The 25314-nt window shown below is 34.3% G+C and overlaps 2 protein-coding genes across 5 annotated transcripts in view; both read right to left on the bottom strand.

Moving 5' to 3' along the window:
• Positions 1-16478, bottom strand: part of LOC129942250 (polyadenylate-binding protein) — a 27722-nt gene extending 11244 nt beyond the window's left edge. Inside the window, exons 1-2 of one of the 3 annotated variants that reach the window (XM_056051107.1) lie at positions 16335-16478; positions 11026-11205 (exon numbers count right to left, since the gene is read on the bottom strand). In XM_056051107.1, coding sequence (XP_055907082.1) covers positions 11026-11191 — 166 coding nt within the window. In that variant the 5' untranslated portion in view covers positions 11192-11205; positions 16335-16478. The other 2 variants (XM_056051106.1, XM_056051105.1) reach the window with 2 other exon arrangements.
• On the bottom strand, positions 16431-25314 carry LOC129942251 (uncharacterized). Of its 2 annotated transcripts, XM_056051108.1 has the most exons (7): positions 25192-25314; positions 25053-25117; positions 24799-24995; positions 24479-24743; positions 17363-17498; positions 17142-17291; positions 16431-17075 (listed from the first exon to the last, which is right to left on the bottom strand). In XM_056051108.1, exons 2-7 carry the CDS (start codon positions 25081-25083, stop codon positions 16727-16729), a joined length of 1128 nt encoding a protein of 375 aa, XP_055907083.1. In that variant the 5' UTR covers positions 25084-25117; positions 25192-25314; the 3' UTR covers positions 16431-16726. The 2 variants fall into 2 exon arrangements, with proteins under 2 accessions (XP_055907083.1, XP_055907084.1); XM_056051109.1 differs by lacking the exon at positions 25192-25314 and having other exon boundaries at positions 25053-25182.

Raw genomic sequence — 25314 nt, 5'->3', positions numbered from 1 at the left:
GCAAATAAATACAAAACTACAAAATGTAGCAAAGTGAATTTGAAAATACGTTTGCTCATTATTATAACAGCATGAAATTTTAATCGTCCATGGTTTTTAAACATTTAGCGATTAATGGTTAGACAGCTGTATTTAAAATACCGTTAAATAAAAGTAAAAACTATAAACATCTAAGCTCGATTAATCAAGAAAGAGACTTCACTTAACTAGTGAATTGATATCATTTATAATCATGGGCAATGCAGTAAAAACTCAAACTAGAAATTGAAGAAAAATAAACTGCGTACAAAGAAAGCACCATTTCTAGATTTAACAAAACATGTGAACAAACAATAGACACGAGACCAAAGACATAACATGTACTTTTTATGTATCTACCTGCAAAATTCGTTTTTACCTGCTGCGTAGTTTATTTTATATGCATATATATGGAACATGGTTTAAACATGTTTAATAAATGAAATAGAAACAAAAAAAAACTTAACGACCTTGAAGTTATTTCAATATGTATTATGTTTCTTCATAATACGCATACGCCCAAGGCTACCAAACAAAAATAAGAGCAAACAACTTTTACCCATTTACATTGCAAAAAGCTAGTGAAAAGCCAATGATACAATATATCCATCCACATTATTTAAAAAAAAAATAAACAGCCACGACCAAGAAGAATGTCAATTGACTCATGCATAATGTATTCAGTTTTAAAATCTATCAATGGGTTACTACTAGTCAGGCCATAGAAAATTGACCACTAAGCCAGCAAGTCAGCTAGCTTCTGTGTTATTCATAATAAACACATTCCAACTCAGTCCATAGACCTCTTTCCATATATGTAGATAAAATATAACAAACCAACACACAACTTTCATCATCATTAAACTATTGCGATTGCGAGACGACGACGACAAAAATAAATTAACAAAAGTGAAAGCAACGATGACTCTGAACGAAGACTCGACAAACGAGTTTTTAGTGCATGGTTGTTGGATTTGGATTTCAATATGCGTAAGAGGAGGTGCACATCATACTTTGGAATCGATGGTGCTGCCTCTAAATTGAGTTTTATCCATTCTTACTGGCACACGAGGAAATGAAAAGAAAATTAAAATCTCTCAAGGTGAAAGTTTAATATTCTTTTTAATATACCAAGCACATACTACCACCACCATAATGCAGCCGGATAGTAACAAAGAATCTTTTTCTCATCATCACCGAAATTCATGTTTTAATAAAACAACCAGTACAACAACAGAAAAACCAACAAAGTGACAACAAAAAAAACCTATAAAAATGCATCTTGAATACTTAAAATTTTGCCAACAATGACTGTGAACGACGAACATTAAAGTTGAATAATCTGTACTCGTGTAGGAATAAAACAAAAATTGATGACGACTCAAAAAGAAGAACAAAGGTTCCTTTTGAAAAATCTGGTTTGAAAGCAAGTAAAGTGATAATCTTCTTATATTGAGAAGACAAAAAAAAAAGAAGCTGGACAGCATTTCCTTTCATGTTTCATCTCAAAACGTGGCGGTAAAGAAAACAATGAGTAACAAATCATTCCGGTGGATAAAGTCTTTACGGAAAAGATTTTGTATAAATTTGATTGATGCTCTCAACAAATTTCGGACAGGACAATCTTACTAGTAAGATGGAGCTGTTGGTAGAATAGTTGTCAAAATATTAAAGAACGCAATTCCATACTGTTCTGAAGTCAAAGCTACAGAGGGATCAACTTTTGCATGTTTTTACTCAGTTGACAAAATGCAATTTTCTATAAGTTTTGATGATCAATGAAGTTTTATGCAATGGACTCCAATATTTTTCAATGTATAAAAGATTTCAAAGGAGTTTGAATTTTTTGAATTCAATGTTAGATTTGCATTCAATTGGTATAAAATCACTTCTTTCGAGTTTTTGAGCTACATAGATTTTGATTTTAATGAAAAACACAAAAGCTGCTTGAATTTTCCTACAATAGAATAAAGAAGCTCATTTTTGGTTCGATAGTTTCGTCAAAAAGCAAAATTGCCGTATATGAAGTAAGAAAACATCCATATAAATTGACTGTTTGGCACAATCTTAACGCTGTGTGCTTTTTTTTTCGAAAATGAGCGAGAATCTGACGTTACAGTAAATGGCGAGGACTTTATTTCTATGAGTTAGCTAAAAATCGACCACATATGGTTCAATAGAGCACGATTTAAAATCATTTTTTTTTATTTATTTCATCAACTGATCGAAGATCTGCTGATTACAAAATTACTACAAAATAATAATTAATAAATTACATATTTCAAGAATTTGTTCCTTAAAACAATCTCTATTCATACATAGGTCAATTTCATTATAAACCATAGATACAGAGAACGCGTTATTGGTTTATTTAAACTATAATTAGTCCTATGAAGAAGAGGATAAAATAATACATTTATGTTGCGAAAAACTCGTGATGGAACATGGAATGGAATTAGTGAAAGCAAATCACAAGAATTTATTATGTTATCAATAATATCCTTAATAATCTTTTAAGCTATAAAAAGGCAATAACAGGGCACCTTGATTTATAATCTGGTAAAGACCCAACCCAACAAGTTTTCTAAGTGCATGAAGAGTGAATCTTTTTTGAACTCTTTCTATATTCAAAAAATTATTTTCATAAAAAGGAGACCTGACGATAAAATAATATTCTAAAACAGGTAGAACAATAGACATAAATAAGGTCTTCAAAGTATAGGGATCCTTAAAATCTTTGGAGTTCCGCTTAAAGAAACCTAAAAGTGAATTACCTTTAGATACCATGTAATCAACTTGAGATCTTAAGTTAATTTTTGTATAAAAATCACCCCAAGATCATGTACTTCAATTAACATCAGAAGACTAACATCATAGAATTTATATAATATAATAATATATTCAACACTACAAAGTGAATCAATTTCTTTTAAGCTGTCCAAAACATCTTGTTCTGAAAAACTTTGTAGTTTAAAATCAATCAAAGGAGTTATATCAGAATACAAGCTGCTAAGGATGTTATTTCATCGTATTTCATACACTGAGGAAAAGCTGAACAGTTTCTTTTAGAGTTCAGAAATATTCAAAAAGATTTCGAATTATGTTTTATATTTGATTCAGTATTTATATGTCAATACACAAACTTGTTGAGAAAATCAAATTCTTTTCTTAAGTGAAAAAATACTGCACGATCTTTCGAAGAATTTGTTAATTTATAACGCTTAACTGCCTTATTTTTAGCATTCTCTAAATTTTATATCCTTTTGTTAAACCATGGAAGCTTAAAGGACTTTCTTCTTAGTTAACAATACTTTTTAAACTTGTAAACATATCATCTAGATCTAGAGACTTGCTGAGGTAAATAGTATGCATTTTGTCGTATGTCCACAAAATAATCACCCCTTGAGTTTTGTTTTGTCGTAAGCGACAGTTTTTGGCATATACGACAAAAATTCCATGTGTTTTCTCTCTTTTTTTTTCTTAATATTGTTTTGTCGTAAGTGTATAGGCTTAAATCATACGATCAAAAATTTAAAATGAAACCTTAAAATTGGTTTGTCGTACTTGTATGAGACTCGCATATAATGAAGGACTGATCATAGAGAAATACAACACAAACAAGAAAAAAAATATTGCGGTTTGGTTTGTCGTACGTGTATAGAGATTTCAACTGGAGGTGCTAAAAGTATAAATACAAAGAGCGATCAAAAAAAATAGAAAAAATAACTTATTGTGGAATTTGGAATGAGTTGCAAAGTGGCCGTTCTGGTGACGATATTGCCAGCGCAGTTTCAAAAATACTGCATCAAATTTTTGTTGACTATCCTTTTATTGAAGCTCTGACTCTTTGGAGTGACTCCTGCGTCCCCCAAAATAAAAACAAGGTCATGTCCACTGCTTTGATTTTTTTCATTCAAAATGCATTATCCTTAAAATTAATTACACAAAAATTTTCGGAGCCTGGACATTCTCTAATTCAAGAGGTAGATTGCGTCAATAGCTCTATTGACAAATACTTGCGCAACTTGGAAATATTTAGCCAGTTTTCACTTATGCGACATCTTAAGAATATGCAATTTAAGAACGTAAAATTAAAATTAATTCAAATGTTGCCAACAGATTTTAAAGCATTTTCCGCCAGAGCGGGCCAATTAAACTTTTCGTCAATTCCAATCAGTAAAATAAAGTTTCTGAAATATATTAAAGACGAAAAATTTACACTTTATTATAAAACGAGCGGAAGAGAAATTGAATACCAGACAGCTTCAATACTGAAAAAATCAAACAAGAGTAGCCTGGCAACTCCAAAAAATTTGTTCAAGCAAAATCTTCTTGTTTCAAGTAACTCCAAACCGTTGTCAAAAGACAAAATGAATGACCTGAAGAGTTTATTTGTTTTTATGCCAAAGGTAGATCAAAACTACTACGAAGCCTTGTTCAAATCAAAAAAATAAGAAAAAAATCATTCATAATATATTATTTAATATTATTATTTTACCTATACAGTTATTTATGTTAACGTTAGGTTTACTAACCAAAATTTTGATCTCATAGATTTAATCGTATATTTTATAGTCATAGAATTACTTTTTAGTTAGTTTTTATGAAACAAAATGTGATTTTAATTTTGTATCTATATTTACATTAATATTTTTATGGTCATAGGATGACTTTTTTGTTTTTGTTTTTTTTTTACCATTTTTAATCAAGTTGATTTTTTCACACCAAAATTGCCTTTAAACAAAGACTCAATAAATGTGATGTATGTTGTATGTATTTATGTATTGCTATATTAACCTTTATAAAATAAATAAAATTTAATTGTTATCATTGCAAATTGACTTTTTTCAATTGGTTCTCATACTAATCCCTATTGAAATAAACACGACGCTTGAATATTGAAATATCGTACGTGCGTTTACTTTGTCGTACGTGTATAGGATGGAAACAAAAGCTTATTTTGGTGGCGTATACGACAAACTCATTTTGGGGAAAAAGCTTTATAATTTGAAAACCAAAATAGCTAGGACAGTTTTAAATACATAAATCAAAAGAAGATACTCCACACAATATATTCTAATAAAAAAAAAAAACTTAATCGCTTAGTTTTTTTTTTATAGTAACGGAAACCTTTAAATGCGATTTCTCGAAATCGTGTTTTTGGGAGATACAACAAAACAATTCTCGGGCGACGTATTAACATTTCTACATCTTTATTTGTATTGAAAGGTATCAAAATATGATCTTCTTCCATGTAGCACCAGTCGATGACCAATGTTGAAATTGCCAAGTATACAAGTATTTCGAAATCAATTTGGTGAGAACTTGTGATACATGGTCCTTTTAAAAAAGCCCACTAGTTTGTGATACTAACTTAATGCCTTGCGGTGATTTGTATAGGGATTTCTTTTATCATTGGTTTATGCCAATTTTCAAGTTACCATTGACTTGTTGCATTAAAAAATGCACTGATCGAATAAACTGTGTAGCTTTTAGCCGCAGCGGGCATATGTCGGAAATCATGTTTGAAAAATTAATGACTTGATATTATTATCTACGAGATTTTAATCAAAGAAATATTTCTACCTATCTTGTATTTGAATTTCTAAAACTATTAAAAAAAAAAAAGATACATAATTAATTTCATATGGAAATCTTTTAATAGAACAAATCAATCTGATAATGTTTTTGTATTTATTTGAAATGATTCATTTTTTATTTAATTTTTTTATTGATAATTATTTTAAATTGTGCAATTTTGTTTTGCACCATAGTCTGACGAAAAGAATTGGCAAAACAAATACAAAATCAATAAGAATTTAAATGTAACTGCCTGCAATATATAACAACATCTGTATAAATATATTTACAATACAGGTTTATAGATACATGTACCTTCGTATTTATGTAGAGCAATATAAACAAGAAAAAGAAGAAAAGTAATAATTTTATAAGATCTTTTCACAATCATCTTTGTTTGGTTGAAGGTTCATTTTACAACGGGGGTTTTACCCATCTCTATCAGTTCGTTGTAGAGTATGACTAATAATATATATTTTATTTTCGCAAAAAACTCGTTCATTTCAATTGTATGGAGATACACACATATGTACATGTTATTGTATGTAAGTGGTTTATTTTTGTTTACAACAATGAAAATATAAAATCTGAAAAAAAAAATAATTGAATGGAAAGAATATGAAAAACTTAAGCAATTTGTCTTAGAACCTGTTCATGGAGATAAAGAAAGAAATGTCCATCTGCTTCTTGTCCTTGAAACTACGTTTTAAAACCGAATTTTTTGATTAAATAAATCAAAACTATAGAAAGAATATTTCTGTTCCTTTGAACATTTTAAACGTTTTTATTGAAAGAACCTGAAAGATACCTAAATGGATTTTCTTTTTGGAACAAATTTAATATACTAGGTTCAAGGGTAAAATAATTAGTGGATTCGAGACTCGACTCAATGCGAACAACGTTCTGGGATTCATTATTGTTTCGGTGAACAAATAAACAACAATTGAGTAAAAATTTAGTTAGTTCTTTCACAAAAACTAAAAATAACTTTCTTCAAATTTTGTTGGTAAGAGCTATTACCGCTGTCGTAATCGACAGCAAAATATACGACACGACACAATCTTCATTCCATAAGTCATTTTCTACCTTTGTCACTCAATTTGTTGTCGTGTGTAAACGTCAAGTGCGTTGAACGCTTTCACTCAGAGGAAGGGAAACGACGACAATGAAAAAAAAAACGACAGTATCTCTCGTTTGAAAATTTGCTCACGACGAAGAAATGAAACTTCGCAAAACTGTAAGTTTCCTTGTTAAATAATTTATTTAATGTAATTTATTAGTACTTTATTTGCGATAAAAAAAAAAAATATTAGTTCACATTTGCAGTTGAAATTAACAAATCAGAATCAGTTCCAGGCCCTCGTCGAGCTGGTGAAGAGAACGAGCAGTTGTCTAGGGGGTTTTTGAAGGGACTCAACAAAACTGACATAAAAAGGGAATGGAAGTCCATAGCTGAGCAGCTGAACAGCAAGGGTCCTCTAGTAAGAGATGGAGATGGTTAATGTTAAAAAAAATATTTTTTTTTTTGGGCCGACTTTAAGTTCAAAGTAAAGAAGAAAATAATAAACAATTCAAAAGAAATAAAAGCAACTGGAGGAGTTCCAAACCAATTGGAAATTTTATCTCCACTGGAAGATGCTGTAGCAAATTTGCTTAAATACAAACAGTGGTTAAGCCCAAACGGAAATCCAATTGGTGTATCCTAGCCCCAATTTACTTCCAAATACTTTGACCACTACATTCGGATATACATCAACACGAACTCAGGCTACAGATGCAGATGCAGACTTTGAATCGGGCAAATCAAATGGATTCGAGGTTTGTCTTATCTGCTTTCTTTTTATAATTAATTGTGCTTTTTTAAAACTTCGCCCTCCAAATTCTTCATCATCATCACTATCGCTACTCGTGTTGTAATGCATTTCTACACTTATCATTTGAATTATTTATTTATTTACCAATAATTAAATAAAACCGCATTTGTTAAACATTGAACAAGGATTTTTTATTCAGACTTTAATTTCAATTTGACAGATGTTTGTTAGTTTTGCATCGTTTTAAAATCTGCTACAAATTCGTTGTGTGGAAGAACTTATGGAATGCAACTTAAAAAACGACACGACAGAGAAAACAAGGGTCGTCGAAAAAACGAGACGACATCGGTAATAGGCATGTTTAACTTTTTACACAAGCTTTATGCAGATTTTGTTTAAGTATTCTACACGCCCTCAAGAGATTGTGAATACTCTCATAATTTCAAACAATGTGAAAGCAATTAAGAGTTGGCATAGAATTTGCAGAGATACCAATGCAACATACGAATATTTCAGTCCCTTTTTAAGCCGCAAAATATGTCAATTGCAATGAGTTGGAAACAAATAGCCTTGTAAGCTATTTCATATTCGTGTAGTTCGGTTAAAGAAAGAATATCTGTACTAACAATGGTGAGGGCGCATTTAATTATAGGTTAGGTTAGGTTAGGTTGGAGTGACTGTCCAGATGTCATTGCCGCACGTAGACCTAAAGGGTCCATTGTGATACCACTAATGAGGTTACTCATGGGAGAGTAATGAATTTAAACAAACCATTTTGTACTTTTAATAAAGTTAGAGAGACGTTTTGTGTCAATCGTTGCCAGTTCACTGGTGTTATCGAAGAAGGGATTACCGAGAAAGTTATTCCTTCTAATGGAGAGTGTTGGACATGTACATAGAAGGTGTTGGACCGTTTCCTCTTCCTCCTCGTCCATGCAGCTCCTACAGAAATCATTTGTGTACACCCCTAGCCTCAGAGCATGTCTTCCTATGAGGCAGTGTCCCGTTATTACTCCAATTGTAGAGCTTATACTTTGTCTGCTCAGTTATATCAAGCCTTTTGACCGTTTTAAGTCAATACTTGGCCATATTTGCGTGGTTGCTAGGCAGATGGTACTCCGTGACCATCTAGCATTTGTTGTTTCTAGAGCATATTGCTTGAGAAGATATTTGCATGTAGCAACTGGTGTTCCTATGTTATGTTTTTGTCTAACATGAGGCAGAAGTGTTCCGTTTTTGGCGAGCTCATCGGCTTTACAATTTCCCGGAATGTATCTGTGGCCCGGCACCCAAATGAGGTGAATGTTAAACTGTTCCGTCATCTTATTCAGAGATGATCGACAATCGTGGACTGTTTGAGAGTTTGTGGAGACAGACGCGAGAGATTTAAGAGCGGCTTGGCTGTCTGAGAAGATTCGTATATCCTTACAAGATATAACGTTTTCTTTAATCGCCATTACTTCGGCCTGGAACACACTACATTGATTGGAAAGTCTAGGATAGACTGAGATTCAGTTGTTCTGAAAAGATACCACTTCCAACTCCGTGATCGGTCTTTGAACCGTCAGTATAGAAGTGTACCGCATCGTCTTCCAGGGGTCCCCCTTCTTCCCAGGAGGATCTTGAAGGGATGGACACATGGAAGCTTTTACCGAATACCATTTTTGGGGTGGTATAGTCTAAGCGATCTGTTTCCATCATCGACAAACTCAACCATGAAACTAAATAGCACGTAAAGATTGTTGAAGCATTTTATGAAAATGGGCGATCATATCATCAAAATGCATTTAGTGCAAATTGTGAATTTTTAAGTCAGCTATTAGTCATTAGGCAGAAGTGAGTTTTGCGACCAAAAATTGAGGATGATAAGTTGTTGGAAAGATGGACATTCAAAAAAAAAAATCAACGAAATGCTGAATTTTTGGAGCGAGAAATTCAACGACGACGCACGTTATATATCACGTCGTGGCGATATTATAATGGCTCAACGTCAATAAAAATATGAACCATCGGATAAAAGTGCCACTGAATCGTTGGCGGTTATTTGGAAGACCATATTTGGTTTTAAACATTCCTAATTGTCATGTACCCGTGGCACAATGGTTGGTGCGTTGAACTATCTTGGGTTCGATTCCTGCCTATGGTTTTTTAGAGGTACTGCTTCTTGCGAGGAATTGACGAACACTCCTGTCATGAAAAGTGCTTTCTCATATTAGCCGTTCGGATTCGGCTTAAAATTGTAGGTCCCCTGTATCCCTGACAACAGTACTCGCACACAGGAATGGTTAAGAGTTGTAAGTCACTAGGTCCTAGTTCTCAATGGACTGTTGCGCCACCCAATTTATTTATTTATTAATTTTCATGAATATAATATATTAAGAAAAGTCGGTACAACTATTTTATTTTATTTACAATTAAAATCATCGCGCGTTATGGTTTCACAATCCTTTATTATTACATCAGTTAATTTTTGTCACATCACCAATTTTCATGGAATCACAAAATCTCATTCCAATCATTATGGCTTCTGATATTACTCATAAAAACAGCCATTGACCTTTTAAATTTCTGTTTTGAAATTTGTTGTTACGAGTTTTTAGTGCATCTATGGTCTCTCGCTTTTTTCGTTTAAAGCAATTTTAACAGACTTTCAATTTCTTGAAATACTTTTCAAGATTCTTTTCAACTTGACTGTGCTGGACACAGACAGCAGTTATAATTTTAGTAGGTGCGGTTGAGTTTAGTCAATTGTCAATTTCTTGACAAAATATAAGGTCTAGAGAGCTAAAAATAACAATCTTAAAAGATGTCAAAGAATCATCTGTACAAAAATCAAGTTTTCTCAGAATCAGATGGAAAGTGAAATTCGATCGACTTTCCTACTCTTGATGAAAACTTAGTCATTTTTGATGTTTTTAAACTTCAATGATTAATTAATTTTGTGTTGATTCAAAGTACTTTATTATCATAAAACTAAATTAATCAACAAAAAAAATAGTTAATCATTTTAAGTGAAAAGAGCCACGTTGCCATGGCAACCCTCCCCCTTTTCAATTTCAAAACAAAACACACATGTTTATGTGCAAAATAAAAAAAAACACACCACACAGCTTGTAGAACAAGGACAAAGATACAATTCTCCTTCCATTCTTCCAGTTGGAATTGGAAGCTTGGAACTATGGAAATTCTATTCTGCCATGGCCTTTTTTTTCTTGGTTTTCCTTCTCATCTGAAACAAAAATGGCGATGGCGAAAGCGAAAGGCTATAATCAAGAAGGAAAAACTTAACGAAATATAAATAAAATGGACGCAAATTTTTCCACCACAGCAACGAGACAACGGCTACAGCACTGCGCTGCACCACCGACCGCGACCAAACCAATGAAACGAAACCAACAACCGAAAGACGAGACGGAGATGGAAACCGAGTACCAACCCGACCCGACAGACAGACAAGGCGACAACGATATACGAAGGAAGAGACAAAATACACCAAAAATGACCACGTGTTATCCATTTTAAAATTTCATATTTTTTCCAATTCTTTAAACTTTTTGAAAAATAATTTAAATTGATATTTAGCAATAAAATAATAATAAAAAAAAAAACTTACCATCAGCTGGTTGGGCAAAGTTAACATAGGCATATCCTAGCGAACGGCGTGTAATCACATCGCGACACACACGGATCGATAGCACGGGCCCAGCAGAAGAGAATTTTTCAAAGAGGCCAGCCTCATTCACATCCTGATGCAGGTCTCCAACGTATAGGGAAGCCATTTGATAATTGGGTCCTGTTGAATTCATTTTTTATTATATATGATCAGTTTTCTTTTCTTAACTTTCTATTTTTTTTTATTATTATTTTGTTAGTAAGTTAGGTTTTAGCTTAGGCTTAGAATTAGTTAGTTAAGATGTTAGTATTCGTACTCGAAATTATGCTCTTTCTCAAAATCTACAAAGTTTCTTTTTAAGTTAAGTTTCATCAATTAGACGATTAGAAGAAAAAATCAATGCCTTCTCTTTATCATTTTTTTCTGTAATTTATTTTATTTTATTTTTGTCAGCTTCGAGAGCGACAGCAAGCATAGGAGAAAAGTGTCTACGTCAATTACAAATTACTAAAGCGAAGCTCTAAAAAGAAAAATGTCTTTTTTCCTCTGCTGGTTCTTTGCTTAGGCCAAAAAGTTCGTATGTACACTTTGGATTTTTAGATAGATTTGATTTAGAAGAGAAAAAAAACAACAATCACTCACGTTTTATTCTTTTTTATATTTCAATTTCAACACTGCTCGATTTTTGCTACTTTTTTCAATTTTTTTTTGTTTTGGGTTTTTTGTAATATTTTTTAAATTTTTTTATATTTTTTTATAATTTTTTTTTGTCACAAAAAAGATTGTGAAAAGTCGTGTAACTTCAGCACGACCGCCCACCAAAACGGACCCTACTCGACTCGTTTGAGGGTAGATTGAAAATGAACGAGCGATTGGTGAATTTGCTTCGTTGTGTTCGATTTTTTTCGAGAATTTATTGGAATATTGGAAAGTTGATGGTGAAACAGCGAATGATGATGGATTTTATGGATGTGAATTTAAAAAAAGTAGCGAATTTCAACAATGGTTGTGGTTTTTTAAATTGAACGAAGGTAAGGATCTTGTGAAGATTTTTGAGAAATAAATAAAAAGAAAAACACTGTCATAAAGATTTAAATCCTCGCTATAAATCTCAGTTTGTTTACAAGGTTAAACGGAAATCAGATTCATTAACTTTTTTAAGTATGCTTGAGATTTCTCCTCAAAATTTTGACTTTTCCCCTGAAAACTCAATGGTTATTTCTATGTACGCGCAAAAACAAGTCAATTTTTTCGTCCAAATTACAAATACAACGATTTAAACAAATGGCTTTTTGAGGGTGATACGTACGAAGGATTTATGGCTAAATCATAAACACGCTTCCGCTTCGGCTTCACCTGACGTTTACGAGTTCAGCCATAGGAATTAAATGCATGCTATCACAATGGAGCTTTGACCTCACGTTTCGTTTGACAATCGCAAGGAAAAGAACTATATGTGACTCCAAACGGAAGCTCTAGTTCAATTATCTGAATATTTGCTTTGTCCGACAGCTCAACAGCTTGAAAAAAATGTCAACAAACAAAATATTTGCTCTTTGGAGGGATGAAATAATAGAAATGTCATTCAAAACAACCTCGAAGCAGGCCCACCGTAACGCAGACGAAGCTGAAACGTGTTTGTGATTCAGCCATTATATCTTGATATATGTAGATTGTTTTTGATAAAAAGGAAGTTCATTCGTTTAACAGTAATCATTTGCTTCAGAAATTCGTCAACTGTTGTCCGTAGAGGATCCTAAAAAACCACAGTATGCTGAAACTTGAAATTCAAACCCCCATATGGATCGTCACTTTCAGCCAGCACCTGGGAATTTGTTTCCACGAGCTACTAAAGTTCAACCTGCATGCCCAGAAAGTTCTCAAGAAAGCCAGGTTTGCCTTTCATCGCGTCCATACATTAATGAAGAAGAGCAACCATCGGAAGGCGCTCTTCTCAGGAACCGCTTCAAAACGGTCTCTCACATCCTTGCCAAGATTGCCAAAAAATAAGAGACCGGAGTGATTCATGAAAGGAATGACCAAGATAAAATAAAGTACCAGAAGGTTGTTGATGAATACAACAACCTTCTGGCCAGCTGAGAAAAGGGCGTTAAGCGAAACAGATCTCAGGTAGAGATCTGCCCGTCTCAGAATAAGAGCAAGCTTGACAACCGGACAAAGTCAGTGAAAGCACAATCTTCTGGAGCAGCGCAACTGCGTACTCTTAGTGAGACCTACACGTAGCAGTTGTGTATGAGCTCTTCACAAACAGCAAAGGTCTGCTGAACGTGTGGAACTCTATCGAGGGCAAGCTCTCTGAGATTGTGTTTTCATACACTCAGGGCCTCTACCCTAGTTTTTACTCTGGTGAGATGCTCAGGGGGTATAGGGTAACCAATAGGCCCACCTATAATAAAACCCGTACAAACGATCTTCTATGCAGGCCAAGGCCAAGATATATCTTGGGCCAAGGCAAGACATAGCCAGGAAAGTGAAACGATAATCCATTTCCTCTGCAAATGTCCTGCTTTGGCAAACACTAGAATGAAATATTTTGAAAAAGCATTCTTTCACGAACTTGATGAGCTATCTGAGACAAAGATTGGAGACCTAATCTTTTTTCTCAATGCGACAGAATGGCTCTAACATAATCGCTATATATCTGCTCTATAAATCTTTCCCTTTCATCACAGGTTAAACGAGTTTTCGGTATCAAAACGGCGCACTACAGCGCTTATTGGATCTCAGGCTAGGTTGCCTTGAGATCGCCATTTCTACCTACCTACCTAAAGATACTGATCTGCACTGGGCTTGTCTTCGAAAGGAAGCTTCCAAAATACTTCCAACACGACCGCATCTATTCTGAAGCGAGTATAACTAAACTACTACTTTTGACTAGAGCCCAGGTACCTCAGCGTTATGAACATTTTGGATAAAAACATAATTCAAGTCAAAAACGATGCCGTTGCATTCTACGCTGACCAGGTGTTATCTAACAAACATCAAACCAATGAACAAACTCAACGTTAACCGGGAAGGAATACCCCAAGGATAACCAAGTCAACCGACTTTTATTTTAAGAGCGCCATATATATTAATAATTATTTTAATTTAATCCTCAGCCAATGTTTAATGTAGTACTCGTAGCATGATGCTTAGTGCGTTTTCTTGTCATGAAAAAGTGCTTTCTCAAAACTAGCCGTTCGGATTCGGTCTAAAATTATAGGTCCCTTACATTCCTGACAACAATACTCGCACACAGGAATGGTTGAGAGTTGTAAGTCACTAGGCCCTGGTTCACAACGGACTGTTGCACCACCCCATTTTGAATGTTTAATGTGTGCCAGGCTAGGTTAGGTTATAGTGGATGTTCAAGATGGAAACGGACACAATTAAGCCAGTTTAATGGCTCATTGTGATACCACATGAATCAATGGAACCAGTTTGAGTCCCTTATGAAACGTGAGAGGCTGATTGAAGTACGCCAACAAACTATTTTATTATAAGTCAAAGTATCTATTTAATCTTAAGACTATCAAATTGTATATCTCAAGGTTCAATAAACAAATTTTGAATCTTAAAAGTCATCATAAATACCTGTAACTTTCAAGGTAAACACTTTTTGAACAGGCTTTTAGTTTGTAACTGAATTTGTTGCATTTCCCAATTTTGAAGTTTATATGTAGTTTGAACTTAACAAATTACAGTTAGCTTTTATAGTGAACGTTTTCCAACAATTATTCGAAAAATTGTGTGAAATTGAAAGAAAATCCGTCTTATTAGTCTACATCTACAATATTGAGCTGTCAAAATGTAACGACGATAAGTTGATCGTTTAATTTAATTATGACAGATTATTGGAGGTCACAGTCGAAACTAAAAGGGGGTAATATTTCTTTTAACATGAAATAAATTGTGTTTTGTGTGATTTAATAAAATGGATATTGAATAGTCTTTGGGAGCCGAAAAAAAAGGACTGATTACTCAAAAAAAGGACCGATTACGCAAAGCGACTAATATGTCAAAACATATAGATATAGATAAAAAAATGTCAAAAGGGACGTCAAAAATGACATGTCAAAAATAGCAAATAAAATATGTAAAAGTGACATATCAAAAATGAAAGTGGTCGAAGTGGCAGATGTCAAAAATGATAGATGTCACAAATTACGGATTTCAAAACTTATAAGGTCTTTTTTTAAAGAAAAATATCTACATATGTATGTATGTTTCTTGCTTTGCTCAGAGATATCAGACCGATGGTTTGTGTTTCTTTTTTCAATCAAAGCTAGCTCGGAGCGTCATCTCTGAGCTCTAAATAAAACTACCGATCAAATGGAGTTAAACAACCGTGACTGTGTTCACCCTTGTTCCGTGTGGTATGAAATGGACAGATTGTAAAATTCTTTAACTACTGACAGTTTTTCTCCAGTGTTTCATAAATTAGTCGTTGAACTCTAATCAAACTCTGCTCGGAGCGTACACGATGTATTCAGGCTTTGTTTGAAAAGAAAAACGTCTGTAGATTTAAGAGTGACAGATGTAATAAATTACAGAAGTCAAAAATGACAGATGTTCAATTGAATATTTGCCTTTAAAATTTTATATTTAAAATTAAATTTAGTTGACAATTTTTAGAATTCATTGTAATCAAAGAAGAATAGAGATAATTCATGAAGGGACTGAAGTAATTACATCGTTTTGTGAATATTTTTCCATTTTTTTTAATAGTTAAGGGTCGGTTGCACTTTTTTTCAAATGGTTTTATTGTACATGATTTGATTGTTATTGTTTAAATAAATATTTATTTAAAATTGTAAACATTTTTCCCAATAACAAAGAAAAAAATAAATGCATCAGTTTTATTTACAAAAGCTTACAACAAATTTAAATCTATGTTGTAAATTTTAAACAAAATGGAGACGAATAAACTGAGTTGCTAAGTAATTGTAAAAATATGTACTATAATTGATACCGAGTATTATTTTTAAAAGTGAGTAAGCTTTAAAATTAATATTTACCAAAGAAATAGTAATTTATATTTGAGTACATATATACATTTATCGAATATTTATTTTGTCATATTGCAAACAAAACTTCAAAACAACATGGAAAAAAGTTTTTAAAAATACGTTGAACTTAAAGTCACTTCTAGTCTCATCTCTAACAATCTTTTTCTTACAACGAGTTAAATCGAAAATCCCATCTCTAACAATAGGAATTTAACGAATAAAATCAAAAATCAAAAGACTAGACTACTCGTTATAAAAACAAAACCGTTAAATATTCAAAACCATTTCCAAACTTACCAAATTATTTTTTCTTTTAGATTGTATTTTAAATTTCACAGAAAATCAGATTGCACAAATAAACTTGGTTGAATATGATTGGGGGCGGCTTTTCTAAAAAGTTTTATTTAGGTAGTATAAAAAACGAGACACAAAATTATAACAAAAGATGGTTAAATTGATTTTTGGATTCAGAACATTTTTTTCCGTGTTTTTTATTTTCAAACAAAAAGAATCAAACACAAAATTGGATTAAATATTTTTTGGCTATACCGCAGGACGAACAAACAGAAAAAACAAATGAAAATTTATATTTTTTGAAGTTTTTATAAAAGCTACATGTGTTTTTTTATTTGTTGATTATATTTGAATTTTCAAAGTTTAAAGTAGATAAGGTGTAAGTCATGAATTTTCTATTTCTTTTTATTCTTTTTTCCCTTGCCCTTGCCTTTGCCTTTGCCTTTGGAGGACTTCTTTGTGGTTTTGATAAATTTCCGCCAATAGCGTTGTATAATTTTGGCCGCCCTCTCCGTCATAAAAAGCAACAATTTCCTCTGAAATTCGGCGGATTCTTCGTCTAATTTCAATTGAGCCAACTCATTGTATTCAGCTTCTTGACGATTGAATTCGATAAGGAATTCGTCTAATTTTTGTCGTTGTTCGTCGTAGGAATCTTGGAGATTTAAGTTTTCTTGAATTTTATCACCAATATTTTGATCGTATTTTTTTATGAGACCTTGAAGTTGAAGAAGAAGTTTGTTTCTAGAAGACCAATCGGATTTGTAAAAACAAATTGTATTAATATTTTACAAAAAAAAACGAACTTACTTTTCATCCCTGATGTCTTTTTCTGTTTTCAAATTATATTTAAGACCATTTTCATATTGACTTTGGGCTCTTTCCACTTCTTCTGTTAATTGTTCTTGTTTGAGTAAACTTTTTCTATTTAATTCTCGAATCTTATGACTTGATCTTAATCTAAAGATGATATGTTATTTGATAAAACAGAGGATTAAGTGAGAATTAGTTTTATTTATTTATTAACATACATTTCTTGCTTGATTTTCAAATTATTGTCCCATTTCTTCGTTGCCAGGTCTTCTTCGTATTTCTTAATAAGGGATTGTTTAGAAGCTAGCTTAAATCGCAAATGAATCTCTTGATCGTGAAGTTGCTGCTTCAGTTCTATGAGAGGTACAAAAATGTTAATAATTTAAAAATTCGTCTCAGAAAGAAAGTAAAAGACTGTGAAAGTCAAACACCTAACTTAAAGTTTAAGATATGAAAATTAGGTAAATCATATTGTGCCAAAGTTTATAGGAAATCCAATACATTCAAATAGAGGGTCTGTTCCCAAGCTTGACAAAAACTGATTGACTTTTTGGTTTGGCTTCAATCCCCGCCTGTCCAAGAGTAGTTCTTGTTAAAAAAAGCTTTCTCAAATAAGCCGTTCGAATTTGGCATAAAAAGTGTAGGTCACCACCATCCCTGACATGATTCGCACACAGGAATAGTTGAGACTTGTAATTCACTATAAGCCCTAGTTCTCATTGGACTTTCACACTAAACCAGCTATTTTTTTGTATTAGTGTAACCTCGTCTACGTGTTAACGAGTGCGGTAGAGCTGTCAAATTTCCAGCTAAACATTATTTTTATAATTTTTATAATTGTGGTAGCAGAGAGGGGTAAATCTGCCAGAAAAAGAAGGTCTAAAGATTTGAATTTAAGTTAAAAAAGAGGCTGGGCTGCGACCCACACTGATAACTTCCCTTCCCGTCTGTCGATTTGTCTCGCTTAAAAGTTTGTCTAGATTTTATTTTTTATGAAAAAACGGACTGTTGGATTTTTATATAAAAATAACTGCATATTGAAAACAATATTTTCTGTAAAATAAAATAAGTTTAAAGGCAATATTTTTAATTTTTGAAAAGCTATTTGAGTCGAAATTAAATTTTTACCAACTTTTATACATTTTTTTTTAAGTTTTTATTTTTTGTAAAAAAAACTGTCATATCAATTTTTCTCAAAATTTGTGATTATGTTGAAAACAATATTTCTTATAAGTAAAAATTAGTTAGAAGCTATTATCTCAAATTTTTGAAAAGATATTTGAGTCGAAAGCCAATTTTTACCAACTTTTAATAATTTCTTGGTTTTTATTTTTTGTAAAAAACTGTCAATTCGATTTTCTCAACATTTTTCAGAAGGTTGAAAACAATATTTTTTATAAGATAAAATAAGTTTGAAGTCTAAATTCATGTTTTTGAAAAGATATTTGAATCGATATTCAATTTTTACCAACTTTGAGTAATGTTTTTCTTAGATTTTTATTTTTTATAAAAAAACTGTCAATTCGATATTTCTCAAAATTTTATCAAATGTCAAAAACATTATTCTTCGTTGCACAAAATTGTTTTGGAAATGAAATCATATTTTAGTCGTAAAATTTTGGAGGTGACAAATTTAGTTTTCAGCTTTTTTGATTTATAAAAAAAACCGTAAAATGTATTTTTTTCATAAAATATATTTCTTTGATATCACGTTACAAAATATATTATAAAAAATTTTATTCAAGTCTCTAGCGTTCTTGGTTCGTAAGATATTTAAGGTTAACCAAAATTTTCACCTTTTTTTCAAATCGTTATGGTAAAAAAAAACCACCCCGCAATTTTCTTGAAAGCCCTTTCTGCATCTTTCTGCCTTATTATCTGTATAACAAAATTTATTTGAAATCGATATCTCTTCTGGTTCTTGAGCTATGGACGACGAAAACAACGTCGCGAACGTACGGACGTATGGACGTACAAACGTACGTACACACGCACGCACAGACATTTTTCTAAAAATCTTTTATTTCGGCGCTAGGGACCTTGAAACTTCGAGAAATATCCAAATTTTCAATTTGACAAATCGGATCCATTACAATAACTTCCTATGGGAAGTTAAAAAAATCAATTTTTTTTGCCACATGGAATTTAAAAAACTAGATCAAAAATAGTAGTACCCGTGGCATGATGGTTAGTGCGTTGGACTGTCATGCAAGGGGTCTTGGGTTCAATCCCTCTGTGCCACCTTAATTTAAACAAAATTAATTTTCGCGGGTACTGCCTCTTGCGAGGAATTGACGAATCCTTCAAGAGTAATTCTTGTCATGAAAAATTGTTTTCTCAAACTAGCCGTTCGGATTCGGCCTAAAATTGTAGGCCCCTTCCATTCCACTCCTGACAACAGTACTCGCACACAGAAATGGTTGATAGTTGTAAGTCACTAGGCCCGGGTTCACAACGGACTGTTGCGTCACCCCATTTGATTTTTTTTTTTTTGAGATCAAAAATACATTATTTTATTTTACCCATGGTCAAGGTAAAGGTCAACGCTATATTTTTTCATGAGCTTTCAAAAACAAGTTTACTACTCTGCGTAAGAGTCCTGTAAAACATAATTTTAGCATCTCTTGAAAAGTATTGTCCAAGTAATTTATTTTAGATGTTTGGTTACAAGAAAAAGTCTTTGGATATCAAATCAAGACTGTTGCTTGGTGGATGACCCAATAACTCAAGTTTTGAGGCTTCAAAAATTCTCTTCTTTCTGTTAAAAGGTTCACAAGGGACTTGAAAGTTAGGCAAGTTTCTAAGATCTGATTGGGCAGCTGCCAAAAAATTACCTTCCAATTAAGGCAACTTTAATGGAAAGTTGACTGGAAAGTAAGTCAAGAAAAGTCTCCCTAACTATTAAGTCAAGTCTACTTCTATGAAAATGACAGCTGGTATTGTTTTCTTATTCAACTGAAAGCAGAGCTTTATTACTCTACTAGTAAACCCGGCGAACTCCGTTTCCCCACCAGATGGCTTCGTTTTTTGTAACATTTTGGTCGGGGACTATTTGATTTAAAAAGGATTTTTTTTTCGTTTGACAACAGTAATGAATTCATTTCGATTACAAAAATTAAGTGTTATTTAATTGAACTTTCTTAAGTAAAAAATAAAAGTGAATCTAAAAGAAATACTGAATCGAAGCTTTATACTTGTCCGCAAATTATCCGTTTCATTGAAGTGCCCTTTAGTAAACCACATTTTTTGTTTTTTGGTCTGACGTTAACAGAAACAAAACCGATTTTTTTTAAACTCGTGAACACGCAACGTATGAAAAAGAATGATTTTCTAAATTTATCCCGTATACACTAAGCGATTGGCCTTGCGACTTGTTAATTGTCATTGCGAACGCAAGGTGAACCGAAAATTGAAATCGTCAAACGGAAGATCAGTCAGAATCATTGGTATTCGAGGAATGGGCCAAAACCCATAAGGATTGGACAGATGAAGACTTCAACAGAGTCTTATGGAGCGATGAGTTCAAGTTTGAGATATTTTGCTCAAATTGCAGAGTGTACGTCAGGCGCAGTGCTGAACAGAAGACGCTACCAGACTGTTTGGTCCCATCTGTAAAGCATGGAGGCAGTTCAGTATTACTGGCAACGTCTGCCTGAAAGCGCATGCCAACATTGTCATCAAGCCGCTAAAGATGTTGTTACTTCGTCGGAAATCCTTCAGTGTGAAGTTAAGTGCTTCAAGTTATTTTTTATGTGCTATTGTGCACTCATCCCAAACAATGAGCTTGCATTGCATCAACAATTTTCCCATTGCACTGGATGGGGGAAATACGGCATGTTGGAGTTTAAATTGAGTAGCTACTTAAGCGTGATGTTCAAATAATAGATATGTGCATTCAAGAGGACACAAGCGTCCACAGGTTTTTCTCAAAACCCACCTCAGTCTATCAACTCCTACTCTTACCTTCCCGCGGTGAACATCGGGTGCCTAGTACCTTAACTGGAGACTGGGTTCCAACCCCAGTGGAAAGTTGTTGGGGGCAGCAAACGAGAGAGGTGTTTCCACTAAGCACCTCTCCTTATCCAGACGGCAGCGGAGGAATTCCCGAGATGGAATCAACGGTGGCGTCTACAGTTCCAGCAAGGTTGAACTACTTAGTGAACACCTTATAGGGCTTCTTTGACTTATTCGGAGCCCAGGCCTGTAAGGAGCGGTTTTATCAGGCTCCCCATCCTTGGAGCCTTGGATACGGACGGATTCACTATTGACAACCCACGCAAACGAAATAAGGACAACGAACTTCGGACATGTACGTGGAATGTTAGGTCCCTTAACAGACCACGTGCAGCCGAACAATTAGCGGAAGCCCTAAACTCATGCAAGGCAGATATTACCGCCATCCAAGAAGTGCGATGGGATGGACTGGGCAAACGCAAACTAAAAGACTGCGATATCTACTACGGCTACTGCTACCGAGAACAAAGACAGTTTCTATTTGGGTGTGGATTTGTTGTTTGAACTAGCCTCAGGCAAAAAGTCTTCAGTTTCAACAGTGTTAGGAAGCGCATCACGACAATCCGCATCAAGGCTTAATTCGCCAGCATAAGCCTAATATGCGCTCATGCCCCAACAGAGGAGAAAGATGAACACACCAAAGACATATTCTTCGAGCTCTTGGACAAGACATATGAGCAGTGCCCTGGCTATGACATTAAAATTGTCTTAGGAGATTTTAATGCCAAGCTAGGAAGAGAAGACATCTTTGGTGGCACAATCGGGAGATACAGCCTTCCCACCACCTCCGACAACGGATTCAGGCTGATCGATTTCGCTGCGGGGCGAGAAGTTCTTGTAGCTAGTACGCAGTTCACACATCTCAATATCCACAAGGAGACATGCAAATCTCCTGATCTATCAACCGTCAACCAGATTGACCACATTGCGATCGACGCACGACAGTTCTCCAGTATACAGGATATCCGAACATTCCGAGAGGCCAACATTGTCTCGGACTACTACCTCGTTGTAGCCAAGGTACGTCTACGGACATCCCGATCCAAGCCAAAACAAGGAAGTACTGTGAGAAGATTCGACGTTAGACGGCTACAATCGCAAGAGACTGCCATGTCCCAATCGAGTCTCTAATAACCTCTTAAGGAGTCCTATGCTGCCTGCATTAAGCATTGAAAACCAGTGGCAACATTGCCTTGCAGCCATCAGATATGCCGCCTCTGAAGTGCTACTCTTGGTTTGATGACGAATGCCGGCAAGCGCACGCAGCGAAACAAGAGGCATACAAAACGGCGCTGCACAGAAGGATCAGAGCTGCTCGCGAGATCTACGAGCAGAAGAGGAGAGAGGAACACCGGTTTCTTAGATTTAAAAAAAGAGAGCATGAGAAGCGTGCGATCGAGGATATAGAGGGATATCACAACAGGAATGAGGTTCGTAAATTTTACCAAAAGGTAAAAAAAACCTCCCAAGGGTACCAGCCACGAACCAAAGCCTGTAAAGACGATCAGGGGAACAACATAGTAGTAGAACCACAGTCGATGCTGAGAATATGGAAAGACTACTTCTCCAAATTATTTAACGGCGATGACAAACCGAATTCCGCTGTAAGGGAGATAGATCTGCGACGCAGATCAACAATTCCGCCTTCCCGAACTCGACGAAGTGAAGATAGCTATATTTAAACTGAAGCCAAACAAAGCTGCTGGGGCTGACGACATCGCTGCCGAACTATTCAAAGCAGCAGGCGATGACTTGGTAGGAAGCATGCACCAACTCATCTGCAAAATATGGTCGGAAGAAAGCACACCCGATGAGTGGAATATCAGCATAGTGTGCCCGATACATAAGAAAATAGCCCCTCTAAACTGCACCAACTACAGAGGCATCAGTCTCCTTAACATTGCGTATAAGATCCTCTCTGCCGTATTATGTAAACGTCTGAAGCCATTCGTCAACAACCTGATTGGTCCTTATCAGTGTGGCTTCAGACCAGGAAAGTCCACTATCGACCAAATATTCACACTACGGCAGATCTTGGAAAAAACCCAGGAGCTTCAAATCGATACCCACCATCTCTTTATCGATTTCAAAGCCGCGTATGACAGCATCTATAGGGAAGAGCTCTACCGAGCAATGTCTAGTTTTGGCATCCCTGTCAAACTTATCCGTTTGTGCAGAATGACGATGGAGAATGCACGCTGCTCTAACAAGGTCGGAAAAGATCTTACCGATGCATTTGATGTCAAAAAAGGTTTAAGACAAGGCGATGTGCTGTCATCAAAAAAGGACACTGAACGACGACGTCCTGGAGAAAACGTCATCATGGTAAGCCTATAAATTGAGGGTAGTTAAAAATTAGTCTCCCTAGGCACCGCTGTTAATTCAGACTACAACACCAGTGCTGAAATCAAACAAAGATTAACTCTTGCAAGTCGATTTTGGGCTAAGAAGGCAATTGAGAAGTAAAATCATATCTTAAGCATCTAAAGTCACCATCATCCCGGTTTTCATTTATGCCGCTGAGGCTTGGACCTTGTCAAAAAAGCTAAAAACGTCTTAGGAGGATACTTCGAGAGAAAAATTCTTCTGGTGATTTTGGTCCTATCTGCATAGATGGAAGTGGAGGAGAAGATACAACAACAATCTGAACAGGCTGTACAGCGACACTAACCTAGCTGGTTAAAAGAGCAAAAGTCCAACGACTTTGACAGCTGGTTCATGTGGATCGAATAGACATCATTACTAGCCTTGAAAGTTTTCGAATCCAATCCCGAGGAACGCAGGGTTTGAGAGGATCTCAAACAAATTGGCTTGCGAAAGTGGAGACAGCTAGCTAAGCGAAGAGTTGGCTAGACACTCAGGTCCCTACGAGACTGTAGATCTACCTTAAGTAAGTTCAATTGATTTACGGGGTGTTGCGTTAAGACGTTTAGACTAATTTTACAGAAACCGTTTAAAAAAAAAGTCTTGTATGAAAAGAGTAACACTCCTAACTGTTGTATGTTACTCAAATGATATGGTAGCCTCGAATACGTTTCTTAGCAAGGAAACATGCATCCATTTTTTTGGAAGTGCTTCTTACAACTTTTGTTGCACTTGGGATTGAACCCAAGCTCTCTGGCGTGACAATCCTACTACAAAAATTATCTCAGGATGGTAATTTTCAAAGTTGACAATCTTTCAGCGACAATATCAAAAAGGATATACATAAAATAAAACCAGTGCCGAAAATATGAAAGAGTGAAACTTCCTCACATACAAGAATTTAACTATAGATTCTAAATTTTATAATTTCGAAAAAAAATCATTATTATACTTACTTTCAATAGTTTTAATCACTTTTTCGTTATCCTGATAAAGTCTATGAATTGCCTTTTCCCTTTGCATATCAGCAATAGCCGAGGTCTTTAAATTTTCATCGGTGATTATCTTTAAATTTCTCAAAGCGTCAAGAAGTTCTTTAAACCTGTCAGGAATTTCGTAGGAAAGTTCCGGTAAAATTTCCTTGATTTGCTTATTCTCACAAAATAAATCAATTATTTCAATTAAACAAAACGGTAATTGGGGGGTTTCATTCTCTTGCATCTAATAAAGAAAAATATGTTAAAAGGTTTAGATTCTTTACAATAAGATGACTCACTTCCTCTCCAAGATTGACATATTCTTGATAGAATTTTTTGCATTTCTGTAATTGGGATTCACTCATAAATTGCATCATTAAGGATTTGTCTTCAAGAAAATCAGGAATTAAGATTGCTATTTGAAGCTTCTCAATTCCATTGTCAATGATTCTTAAAACACAATCAGATAAAGCTTGATTTGTAGCAGAAATATCACCTTAAAAATTCAATCATTGGATTATCATATTTTTTTAGAAGTTATGGTTTTACTTACTATTCACAGGGGATTGGAAGGAAGAATCCATTTTTTAAAAAATGAATTCTGTTTTATTTTGTGTACTAAAAAAAAAGAAACAAAAAAGTAGATGAAAGACAAGTTCAGTTTGTAGTCGTTTTGAAAATTGATAAACAACCTTCAAGCAGCCTAGGTAACGCACTATAGTGATGGAATTACTTTGAGCTCTGCAAAGTTCCGTGGTAACCACATAGGGCACTTTCTAACTTCTGGTTTAATTACTTATTTACAAATTCCTTGA

Source organism: Eupeodes corollae, chromosome 1 (assembly GCF_945859685.1).
Source record: "Eupeodes corollae chromosome 1, idEupCoro1.1, whole genome shotgun sequence".
NCBI classification, from domain to species: Eukaryota; Metazoa; Arthropoda; class Insecta; order Diptera; family Syrphidae; genus Eupeodes; species Eupeodes corollae.
This window is presented reverse-complemented; position numbering and strand designations above follow the sequence as displayed.

Bases quoted from the DNA above. Each gene is read 5' to 3' on its own strand.
- LOC129942251 (XM_056051108.1), bottom strand. From the start codon at position 25,083: ATGGATTCTTCCTTCCAATCCCCTGTGAATA. The intron at 24,744-24,798 runs GTGAGTCATCTT...TTTCTTTATTAG, and splicing joins ATGTCAATCTTGGAGAGGAA to ATGCAAGAGAATGAAACCCC. The intron at 17,076-17,141 runs GTAAGTTCGTTT...TTGGTCTTCTAG, and splicing joins AAAGACATCAGGGATGAAAA to AAACAAACTTCTTCTTCAAC.